This window comes from Eubalaena glacialis, chromosome 6 (genome assembly GCF_028564815.1).
Source record: "Eubalaena glacialis isolate mEubGla1 chromosome 6, mEubGla1.1.hap2.+ XY, whole genome shotgun sequence".
NCBI classification, from domain to species: domain Eukaryota; kingdom Metazoa; phylum Chordata; class Mammalia; order Artiodactyla; family Balaenidae; genus Eubalaena; species Eubalaena glacialis.
The window spans coordinates 67,326,861-67,339,325 of record NC_083721.1 but is presented as its reverse complement, the minus strand read 5'-3'; the positions used below and the strand labels follow the sequence as shown (position 1 = coordinate 67,339,325).

The window sequence follows — 12,465 nt, the reverse complement described above, 5'->3', positions numbered from 1 at the left end:
TTGCCCCTCTTTGACTAAAGCAAACCATCATGAAAAGGACATAATCTTAGATCATGAAATATTGAATAAGGATGAAAAAGATTGTGTTAAATTTAAAACGCCAATAGAAACATTGAATAGGCAGCTGGACATGGCAAAATACTATTAGTATTTTAAATTAGTGGGTTAATTTAAGGAAACAGAAAACAAGGACACAGGAAAAAAATGAGAGACTAGAAAATATGGAGAGCAGGTCTAGGGATATGATTTAAAGCTAATAGGAGTCTCTGAAAGAGAACAAGATAATTTAGAGCAGAAGTAATCACCAAGGAACTATTAGAAGAAAGCTTTCCTGATCTAACACAAGGCCTCCATCTGAAAATTAAGTGAATCAGTAAACTGCCTGATGTGGCCCTACTTAGGTTTCCTCTCTCCACACTCGCCTCTGTCCCTCTTGTATCCTAAGCCTCAGACACAAGATTTCCACTTTCCTCCGTGTTTAAATCCTCAGGACCTGGGACCATAGTGATATTTAGGTGCACTTCCATCTTATACACAGACATAAAAATGCAAGATGAAGTTCATCTTGGAATCTGTCTTCCGGGTTTGAACTAAGAACAGGCACTTGGTTTGTTGAAGTGGGAGTGGAAATGGAATTATTGGGGCTGGGGTACCAGAACTGGTCAGATGGACTCTTTTGGCCTTTCTCTTTCCTTCTCTCTATCTCAGTCTTCCTAGCTGTCTTGAGCTTCCTTTCTCATACTGTATCTTTTCTATTTTCTCTCTTATGCTTTTCCTCCTCTTGAACTGACCATGATCTGAAACAAAAAAATATATTTTATAGTCAATTGTATTTTAGGTGTAGGAGGTAAATTGTTTTTCAAAATATAAAAGTAACTGAGGTTTTTCAGGTTTTTTGTGTGCCCGTGAATTGATTTTCCCCTCTGACTGTGGCCTTTGGTTGAAGAAAGATTCTCCCTGTGAGACCAGAGACTGGTAGGACAGCTAAGCAAATTTGGAGAAGTGTGTGAGGAGAGCCACAAGGAGAGGGAAGGGAGCAGGGAGGCAGGCTTCTTTCTTGCTACTGAGCCTTCAGACTGGACGGTGATGGGAGGGATTTATGAAAGCAAAGGCACAGACACCTCAAGGGCAGGTAGGCGGTGCCAGAAAGCTGGGTGAAATGGACGATGTGACTGAAGAGCTAAGTGGACTAAGTAGCATTCTCCACAGGCCCTCAGGAAATGCCTAAGTGTTTAGGCCAGATGCTGAGGTCATCACCAGTAGTGAGCCAGCCTCTGCTTTTGTGACTTAGATGTGACCCATCCTCCCACACACCCCCTTCCCTCCCTCCACCTCTGAGAGGCAGGTGGGTCCTGAGGTAGGACGTTATTTTATCCTCTAAACCCGCAGTGTTTCATCTGCTCCTCCAGGAAGGTACTCACGACTTTCTACTCTGCCTTATAGTCCTCTGTAAATGTCTCAGCACCCTTACCAGACAGATGAGCTCTTTAAAGGAAAGCGTCCTTCATTTGTCCGTGTATCTGTCCATGCAAATATAAACTGTTGGGAACAGGCAGTTAAACACACGGCCTCACCCGAGGTCTAGTTGGGAGCTCACGTGAAAGGATTTATAACCCTTGTGTTAAGTGTTTGAGGATGTTACACGATGTCAAGGAAGGGGTACCCCAGCCTGTCTGGGAACTCGGTGACACCGTCTCAGAAAATGAGGTGCTTGGGCCCACCTTGAATGAGGAGTAAGAAATGTTCACAGCGCAGACTGGGGAAGGGCAGTGGGTGGCATTTCTGACGGGGGAAGCCCTCTGACAGAGGCAGAGAGGTATGAGAGAGAAGAGAAGGTGTTTGGAACACCACGAGTCTTTGCTCTTTTTGAAGCACAAACTGAAACAAGGGGAGAGTGGCAGGAGGTGAGAGAGGCACATGGGGTGAACTTCTGAAGGCCCCGGTGCACCCCATTAAAGACCCGAGACTTAATCCCACCGTTTGGTTTCCTATTGCTGCTGTAACAAATTCCCACAAACAGAGTGCCTTAAAACAATACACATTTAATGTCTTATAGTTCTGGAGGTCAGAGATCTAACATGGGTCTTATTTGGCTGAAATCAAGTTGTTAGTAGGTCTGCGTTGCTTCCGGAGGCTTTGGGGCAGAATCTGTTTCCGTGCATTTTCCTGCATTTTCTTCGATCCACGGCTCCTTCTTCCATGTTCAGGGCCAGCAGCACAGCATCTTCAAGTCTCTCTTTCTGACCTCTCTTTCCATTGTCACATCTCCCGTCCTGCCTCCCTCTTATAGGGACTCTTGTGATTACATTGGGCCCACCTGGGTGATCCAGAATACTCTCCCCATCTCACAGTTTTAAACTTAATAACATATGCAGAATTCCTTCTGCCATGTAAGGTAACATATTTACAAGTTCTTGGATTGGGAGGGAAGCGTCTTTGGGGGTCCATTTTCTGCCTGCTACATGCACATACCCAGATGCTGAGAAAACAAGACTCCCTGTCCTTCTGAAGGAAGGGCCGAGGGGAGGTCCTGAAATTATGACCTAAGGGTCATTTCTAACCATATTCCAGAAATCCTGAAGAGTCAAGTCTTAAGGACCAGGACCTTCACAAATGGGGAATTAAGGGGGAGGGGGTTGGAGGGGCAGGGGGCTTTAGTCAAGGGCCACCCTGGCTCCACCCAGCCAGCTTAGGGTGAGACAGACCAAAAGCCTTGGAAGTGCCCTTACACCAATGTTGAGCAGTTCCTCCAGCAGCTCTGCAGGGAGGGCTTGGTCTGGAGGTGCTGGGGGGAGAGAAAGGAAAAGCTGTGCTGCTAGGGAAATGAGGGGGCCCTGAGGAGGCACAGAGATAGTGCAACACTGCTAGGGCCAGTGCTAGGAGAGCAGCGCTGGCAGTCAGCGCCATCCACCCATGGCCGTACAGTGACCCCGTAGTGCTGGGCTCCAGTAGCTCCTGAGCAGGGTGTTGAGAGGACAGCACCCTGGGGAGGGGGCCTTCAAGAAGGGCATCTGACAGGGCAGGTTCCTGGCCCGACCCAGCACAGGTCACACAGACTCCTGGTACCATGAAGGACTCATGCTGAGTTAACAGAGGACCCAAGAGGACTTGGGCAGAATGTGGTATTGAAATTGATGGCAGGATTTAGCATCCTGAGATTTACCAAATTTAGGTTACCTTCCATAGTCAGAGCTCAGTAAATGTTTGATGAGCGAGCACAGACATCCCAGGATCCCTGTGAGGTTCGCCACAGATATCTCAGCATCATTTCTAGCGCTAAGGTCCCAGAGTGCCCAGTGTCCATCACTAGGGCTCTTAATTATGAGAATCCCTAAGGGAACAGGAGATGCCTCCAGCACTGTGGCCTCCCCTGGCATCACGTCCCTGGCATTCGCCAGGAGGAGACAGTGTCCCCCAGGCCCAGGAGCGTGCCCCTGTTTCTGAATGTTCTCTGTTCAGTCCCATCCCTGTTAAACTAAACCAGCCCGTGCATCCATAGACTGGTTCTCAAAACCAGTATCTCCTGAAAAACGTTCCCTAGGACCCTCACCGTTGACAGTCTCTCTTCATCAGCTGTGTTGAGGACGTGCAGTGTGGCACAGTGCCCTCGTTACAGCTGTGACTCTGCTGCTAAGTAGCCATGTGGACCTAGACAAATCATTCTCCTTCTGAGTCTTTCCTCATTTGTCAAGGAAAAAAGACAGATCGCAGGCCTGATGTTCTATCATTTTTATTGATTTTTATTGACATTTGTGGTTTTCTGTTTCTCTGAGCCTTGATCACTGACTTGGGTTAGAAGTCCTCTAGAAGGAACAAACGTATGGACACCAAGCGGGGAAGGCAGGGGTTGGGGGGGGGATGGTGGTGGGGGGATGAATTGGGAGATTGGGATTGACATGTTTACACCAATTTGTATAAAATAGATAACTAATAGGACCCTGCTGTATAAAAAAAATAAATTAAATTTTTTTTAAAAAGTCCTCTAGAAGGAACTGGGTTTTCAATAGCAGTAAGCACCCCGTCGCTCAACACATGAGAATAATTAAGAACTGCTGCATACAACTAAAACCAGCTTCATTTGAAACATACAGTGTTTAGATTGCTTAACCCTTTTATAGCTCCTAAACTCTGGCTTGAGAATGTGGCTCTAGAAGTCCACCTCAGCTCTGGTTTTCTTTGACCAGTCCAGCAGTGGGTTGGTAGATGGGTCCAGCCGATTGTTCTGTTTCATCAACCTGTCATCTTCCTTTGGCATTTTTTAAATGATATAACCTTTACATTCTCTAAACCTTCTGTCATTGCTGTCTGAACTTTCCAGAGTAAAGTACATTTTGAGGAGAGAATAGTTTGTGCATTTATCTATGACACTGTCATTCCTTGGTGTTTTTGAGAAAGAGTGAGAGAATGTGTTTCTGGGTGTGTAATTAAATAAATAACATGTGTTCTTTTATCCAACAGCTGAAGCAATGGAAGGCATTTGAAGAGGAAAACCAAACAATCAGACGCATGGCCAAATATTTCAGCACTCCTAGCAAAAGCTTGCACACCCAGTATGGTGAGGAACAGAGTTGCCACGTTAGAGGAGAGAAAAACTCCATGGAGAGACTCCTCACAGAAGTAAGCGAGACCCTGCCTGCTGGATTCTCTATAAAGAACTCCAGTCATGCATTGGTGGGCCCCATATGCCTCATTGCTAACATTCTTTCTCCTCCTCCCATTTCCCCAATTCCTAGCCATTCTGGTCTCCCTTAGCAGCAAGCAAAACCTCAACGTTTCCCCAGTGCCCCTCCCATTGCTGACCCTCACCCACCCACTTCATTCATTCATTGGACAGATGTGTGCCAGGCATTGTGCTAAGTGCTGACAAACAAAACAGAGTCCCTACCTTCATGGAGCTCACAGTGTAGTGGAGGAAATAGATACTGATCAAGTAGCCACATAGTTATAAATGGTGATAAGAATTATGAAGGGAAAAATCAGAGTGGGAAGAAAGAGTGGTGAGGACAAGGGAACCTAATTTAGAGTGGTCGGAAAAGACCCTCTGAGCTGAGAGCTGAAGGTTAAGTACAAATTAGCCAGCAAAGAGTACAGGGAAAAGCATTCCAAGTACGGGGAACAGCATTGTAAAGGCCCTGAGGAGTAGTGGATGCTAGCTTCTGCTGTATGATACATTCTTTCTTTACATAGAGTAGTGCCCTTGTTTCCAGGATCCTATGGGGCTCTTTACTGTCTTTTCCAGGTGCTAACTAGAAACCTCAATCATCCTACCAACCCAGAAAATTAAGAGGTGTCTAAAGATGGGGAGGAAGGATGAATAGAGCCTCTGAATATCACAGTAGCGCCAAGGCAGGGACAAGGGAGCCCGCAGTCCTCTTTCTTCTGTTCTTCAGCCAGATTTGGCACCTCTCCCAGAACTGGGCAGAGTGATGTGGGCTTGAAGAAAGCACATGGGAAAGCTTGAGGCTGCACTGCCTCAGAGAGGAGGCATGGGGCCCAGAGGAATTAGCCAGTTTTTTCACACTAAATTATATTCCATATTTTTTTTTAGTAGAGAACATACCTGAGTAGGTGCTATATGGGAAATTATGCTTTTTCGTATTGGACTGACACGGGGTACCAATAGTCCCTGTGACGGGGTACCAATAGTCCCTGTGCGAAAGGATGGTGTGATGGGGACCTAAGAAACGTAACCAATGAAGGGATTCAGCTCCCCAGGCACCCTCAGTCCCTCGCACCATTCCCTTGGTTCTGGACTTTTTTTATCCACCAGAGTAATACTTGTCCATTTCTTTACTATTTATCAAGCATTCAGGACCTTTTTTCAGAGCCAGATTTCTTCCCACCTGGCAAGGGAGTAGCATTGCCACTGATACTCTCTGAAGTCTTCAAAGAAACATTTTTTTTTCAGCTAAACAGAAGGCCAGAAACTTGGCGAGAACACCCAGGATGGTTTTCATTCACAATCAGCTAATGTTGGAACAGCCAAGTGGCCTGACTCTTTAGCCTTATGGTAATTTGTGACGTTCTTTTTGTACTCCTGCCATGCTACCCTGTTTCCCACGCAGTGACTGAATCCACTCTACCAAAAAGATGCCTTGAGTCTGCAGAGGCAGGGCCCTAATAGGGAGCAGATGCTTAGGTAGTAAAATGCTGGACTCCTGTCCCCGACACCCCACACCTGGAACACCTTTCCCAGAGCAGGCCTGAGAACCAGCAGCCCATCCCAGAGCCCTGCGGCAGGCCTAGAGAGTTTCTGGTATCTGAATCCCCAGCTCCACCACTGCCCAGTGGATGAACACAAGAATCTCCGTAACCCCAGCTTCTCGGCTGCATTTCCCTCCTCTGCAGCCCCTCTGCCGCCCTGGTGTCCTCCTCCTACTTTCGCACCATATGGGCAGTCCATCTTCTCATTCTTGCCTCCATTTCCCCATGGCAGTGGTCCCCAAAGGCTGTTTGGGGCAGCATCCGTCCCTGACATCCCAGGCTGTGTGGAGGCCAGCAGGTAGAACCTTCCCAGAGCTTGAAGAACCTCCCTTCTACGCTCTGCAGCAGAGGAAACGCACCTATTACTTTTCTTCCTTGAAACACAGAAAGAAGGGGAGATTCCATTTCTCCCTGTGGCCTGCACCTTATGAAACATGCCTGTGGATGTTTTGCTTCCCTGGGTGTGCCAAAAGTGATCGTTAATAAGCTCGTTTCAATGCAGCTGCCATGGTCAGTCAGATTTTGGTCTCACAGTGGCAAACCACGCTTCTGATTAGTATGCAGCCATGGTGAAAACAGAGTCCCACTTCCTTTTCTTTAAGAAGGGAGATTTACTGATTAGGCTGATGTTTCTAAATCTGTCAGCAGCCAGCTTCAGATGTTTGGTTTGCTAGAGAAGAGTATTCTTCCCAGCTCAAGGTTTATACTGTTTTCCTATACTCTAAGGAATTTGTGGATAAGGCACAAAAAGGCAGCACTCAGAGTTCATTTGCTGGCGTAGCTGTCATCAGCTGATGGCTCCCTCCCAACTCTGTGAGGCGGTAGGGCCTCCTGAAGCCAGCATGAGAATGTGCCGGGTGGGCTTCACGAGGAAGGGCTGGTGAGGAGGAAGAGAGCTGGGGTCCCTGCAGTGCAGCCAGCGCAGTCACCCCTGTGAGATGCTCAAACAGATACCTGGCACCACCCAGATATCACGAAGAGCCTGAGTGAATGTCTTCCTGTTACTCACCCGCTCCGCTCCTGGCGAGTCCTTGAGTCACCTACACTTCCGCGACAACGCCCAGCCCTTACCGCTCCGTGGCTGAGGGAAAGGGCGAATGATCAGGCAGGTGCTCAGCTGCAAACCCTTCCGCTTATTCACCAGTTGCTCACTGGTCCGGGTCTCTCTCCTGAGGCTGAGAAGTCTAAACCAGGATGAAACTGGGAGTACCAATAATCAGAAAAATCACCTTCCTGCTTATAAGTAGGGAGCAATAGATTTGCCTTGGAGTTGCTGCCAGAAGACTCTTGCTGGACTAGTTTACTTAATTTACTGTTCCCTCAAAGGTTCACTTCTGGGCAACTCTTCCATATCTACTTGAGAAGAAACCACAAATTCAATTCATAAGCGAGTTGTGTCAGGAATCCTAAAGAAGGGAAACATCCTTTTACTTCTAGGGCATAATAAATGGACGTCCAAATGCTCATCCTCAGCTTCTAAAGAGGATGACAGCAGAGATGCAGCATTTTGGTATTTGGACAAGCACTTCTTATTATCTTCTCCAAACTCTCGACCCCGTGTCATCTGCCCCAAGACCCGTCAGTTCCCCACGATGATCTCTTTCCTGCTCCACTGCCTTTGAACATCAGAAATTTCAGAAGGTGGACATCAGGTCTGAACCAGACGATCAGCTGCTGTAGCACCGAAGGATGCTCAGGGCACACCCCCTGCTGTTACTCTTCCTCCCACTTCATGCCCCACGGTCCTGCAGTTAGAATAGGCACATCTCTGCGGCTGTCACCTGCCAGCATCCCCGGCACAGCCTGTTTATCAACTAACAGCCGTGCTGCAGGTAGGCAGCTCACTAGGAGAACTGCCCAACTTCATTTATCTTCTGGGCTCCCTTCTAGTTCTACTGAATCAAGCTATCAGGGACTTAGGCCCAATAATCCTTTTTTTTTTTTTTTGAGCTTCTCCAGTAATTCTGATGCCTGCACTCCTTTGGGAGATACCGACAGCTGATAGTGCCACATGGTAGCTTTGGCCTCCCACCCGCACGTTCCAGCCGAGGGAGGTGATAACACCAACCTGAGATTCTCATTCCCCCCTAAACTCCCCCCGACCCCTGGCTCCAGTCTTGTCACTTTGGCCCAGGAATCTCCATCCTTCTTGTTCTTCCCATTTTCTAGGCTGTTTAGCAAGTGGCAAAATTCTTGTTTCCCTATTCCTTCATCCCCTTCAGAGATACCTCAAGGTCATCTGTATTTTGCAGAAGTATGATATACCCAGAGTTGGGCCATCCCAAACACTGTTCTGACTGGTGTCCTGCAGCGTGACCTGACCCCCTGTGTTCTGAGCAAAGTTGAGAGGGTGCTGCAGCAGCCAGCAGGCAGCTAGACTGTGCCTCCCCTGACCGCCCTTCTCGCAGACAGTGCCACAGTCTGGGGATGTATGGGGAGACTAAGATCATACAACAATAAATCATAGTAAACTGTTATTGAGCACACGTGGCAGTTATTGTGCTAAATGCTTTGTATGCATCATCTCATTTCACCTCAAGGAGGGACCTCCTCAGAGCCTAAGATCACCAGCTAATACGTGGAGAAACTGGGAGTTAAACCAATGTCTTCTGATGCCACCCTTTCTCCACCATGGGAGACAGTGTGAAAGCCCTCAGCAGCATCTTTTGTTGATGGTTTTGCTTTTGTTTTACAGAAAAATGCTGTGATTGAAAGCCTGCAAGAACAAGTAAACAACGCCAAAGAGAAGCTGGTGAGGCTGATGTCAGCTGAGTGCACCTATGACCCCCCCGAGGGGGCTGTCCCGCCTGCCTCTTCCCACAGCAAGGACATCCTGGCTGCAGCCCCTCCCCATAGCCTAGCAGCTCAGGGGTCTTTGAAATGTCTCTCTGACTCTCTGAATGATACCAGCCCGGCCACCCAGGACTCCCAGAGCACCTCAGCACCCGCCTCAAGTGTACAAGGCCTCAAGGGGCCTCTGAAGGACACCAGCCCCTCCCCGGGGCAGAAGGAGAAAATTTCTGCCTCTCAAGACTTTTCTGATCATTTAAATTTGGGCTGCAGCCAGAAGCCACGGGCTGAGCAAAGCCGGGGTGCGGAGAGAAGAGACCAGGTACCCATGGCCCTCCAGCAGGGTCTCATGCCAGGTGGAGAAGGCTCTGTTCCCCAGAGACAAGGGCAGCTGGAGAACTCAGAAGGGCCCCAGGCGCGACTGTCAAGGGTGAATTCAGTGATCAGGGAGAAGCTTCAGGAAGTCCTCCAAGATCTGGGCCTGGGCCCTGAGGCTCCCGTCCCCTCTCCCCCGTCCTGTCCCCAGCAGCCCTGGAAGAGCAGTGCCTGCCACAGCCCCCAGAAGATGCCCCTCTCCAAGGAGCTGGGCTTCAGCCCGTACATGGTGAGGAGAAGGGGCGCGGCACAGCGGGCTCGCTCGCACTTGCCAGGTTCTGTGCCCTCCTCTGTGGGGCGTCGGGTAAACAGGGCTGATTCTGGGGCACGCACTGGGCGAAATGTGCAGGACAGGGACAGCCCCTGCCTGGACCCCCAAACTGCGGATTCCAGGGTAGCAAGACCCTCTTCCGGGAAGCCTTTACTACTCCCAGCTCCTCAAGGCAAGCCAGATGCCCTGGAGGGCAGCAAACAGTGCCAGACAGAGCCCCAGAGAGCCGAAGGGAGCCGCGCAGCCCTTTCTCACCAGCCTTCTGGTCCTGGCCGGGCGCTGTGCCCCGCTGCCCCACGCCGAGCCAGAGCCTCGCCAGACCTGCCTGAGCAGCGGCTGCAGCGGTCCCCGGCGCCCCCAGGCTGCCCTTCCCTGTCTCCTCCACGCAGCTACCTCGACACAGAATCCAGCAGCTCGGATGAGTTCTGCCGCTGCCACAGGCCCTGCTGTGAAATCTGCTTCCAGAGCTCCTCTGATTCCAGTGACAGTGACTCGTCAGACAGCGACCCTGAGCCTACTGGGAGGCTGGCTTCCTGGGAAAAGCTGTGGGCCCGCTCGAAGCCTATCGTGAACTTCAAAGATGACTTGAAACCCACACTGGTGTGAACAGCAGAGCAAGTCAGGACATAGAGCTCTGTCCGGGACAAGCCATACCATGGCCTGTTGTGGCCTTCGGGGAATAGACCAGTGCCCTGCATTGGACCAGCCCTTACCATGTTTCAGCTATGCTCACTTGAGCACTGTGGTACCTGGAGCACTTCTCGATCTATACAAAGAGGGGTATTGCCTGTCTTGTTCCTACCTCACCGCATTCCTGTAAAAGACTCCAGCCGAGTGCCCATAAAGGATACCCTTGGATAAAAGGTGCTAAATGAGCACAGAGGGTCTTCTGTCCTGGTCAGCCTATAATGTACAGAACTCTTCATATATACCAGATGGATGGCTGGGTGGACAGAGAGATGGAGAAATGGAAGGAAAATTTCTGCAGAACCAGAGTTGTGAACTGTGGTCCATCAAACTGGCTTTTTGGTGGCAGACCTGCTAGGAAGACATCTCCTGCGTCCTTGGGTGGCCCAGGCTCGGCAGGGGGTGGCTTTGTTTCTGCTCAACTTTGTCAACAGCACCACCCCTAGGTCCCAGCTTCCAGGCAGACTCAGCTCAGAGCCAACTGTACACCTCTGTTTGGTGTTCATGTCTTTATACCATTGTGGCACCTCAGTATCATCCCTGAGACAGTCAGGTGTCCATGGGGCCACAGGTGACCCAGATCTCTCTCCTGGGCTCAGATGGCACCAGAGGCCCACCGCATTGACTTTGCCAGTGGTGCAGTTTTGCAATAGCAGGAAGCACACACTGGCAATCTCTGTTGAGGTTGGGGAGGCCCTATTGGTCAAGAAGATGCCAACTAGGGCTACATGACCACCGATGGCTACATAAACCTAAAAACAGAAAATGGGAAAATAGAAAGGAAGAAATGGGGGAGAAGGTAGGAAAGAAAACAGGTTTTGAACATTTACCTTGAGTCTAGCATGGTACTTGGAAATATCCAATATCAGTAATTCCTTATGATAACCCCATGAAGTAGATACTCTCGTTCCCATTTTTACAGATGGAGATTATGAGGCTTAGAGAACTGAGGTAGCTTCCCCAGTGTCACATTGCTGGAGAGGGGCCCATGTAGGGGCCCATGTGAGACTTGGCCACAGCTCACAGGACTCCAAGTGGGTGGACTTCCCTGGGGCACATCTCTTCACTTGTTCTCCTGGGAGTGGCGGGCAGAGCGTGGCAGGCCAGACAGCAAAGCAGGGGTAGTGTAGGAAGCTGCAGTGCACTCACCCTGCAGTCCAGGATGACAAAACTGGGCTCCTCACCTCGGGAAGCAGCCCTCCACTGCCTCACTGCCTCAGGGGCCCACTCACACCTCCCAAGGCAGCCGGGGAGTTGGTGAAAGATAAGTGCCAGGATCTCATCTGCTGCCAGAGCCACACGGAGAACACAGCTGGGTCCACTTCACTTGTTGCTGAGCTATTTGTTGTTTACAGGCTGTTCCCTGCCCCCACTTGTGTGTGCATCTGTGTGTGTACTTATGCTTGTGTGCAGGAGTTTGGGCCTCATTAGGTAAGTCTGGAGGGGAGCACGTGGCTTTAAATGTCTCACAGAAGATGTATCACAGACTCTTGGCGGCTGCCGACACCTTGTGAATCTCCAGACACTGGACCAGGAGGCCCTCCTGGTAACACAGCTTCTTCTGTTGTCTACTTTTAAATACAAATATCATAATTTATTCTGCGTGTGGGCTTGTAGTTTCTGCCTGTGCTGTTTGTATGCTGTCCAAGTGAGACCTTAATAAAAGAAATGGCTCTCAAGGCAAGTCTCTTCAGAAATTGTAGTTTGGGGCTGGGGAGGAGGGACACAGACAAGACTGAACCACCCAAAGGAGTGGAAATGCAGCAGCCATGAGAGTTGCTGCTGGCTTACCCTGGGTTCCAGGTGTATCTTCTCCCACACTTCCATTTGTAACAGATTCTTCTGTGGTCTCCCCCGTGCAGCTTCCTATCCCAGAAACACCTGCCTCAGTGGGTAGAGGATACTCTGGAGACCCTCAGTTCTTCCCACCCACTGGGGATCCTGTGGTTGGGCTTCACCTCTTCAGCTCCTTTCCTCCCAGTATGCCACCGCTAGCAGCCTGCTGTTCAGTAGTGTGCAATACGCAGGCTCTAAACCTGGCAGGGCTTCTCTCACTGTCTCTGCCCCTACACCCTCAGTTCCCTCATCCCAGCCCTTGCACATCTCCATCTCTCTTCCATCTAGAACTTCTTTCCCCT

At 49.8% G+C, this 12,465-nt stretch overlaps 1 protein-coding gene across 1 annotated transcript in view; it reads left to right on the top strand.

The window, feature by feature from the left end:
* Window positions 1-11,961, top strand: part of GPR156 (G protein-coupled receptor 156) — a 96,664-nt gene extending 84,703 nt beyond the window's left edge. The window contains exons 9-10 of the mRNA XM_061193143.1: window positions 4,459-4,617; window positions 8,900-11,961. Coding sequence (XP_061049126.1) covers window positions 4,459-4,617; window positions 8,900-10,246 — 1,506 coding nt within the window. The 3' untranslated portion in view covers window positions 10,247-11,961. The remainder of the gene's footprint in view (window positions 1-4,458; window positions 4,618-8,899) is intronic.
* The last annotated feature ends 504 nt before the right edge of the window (window positions 11,962-12,465 follow it).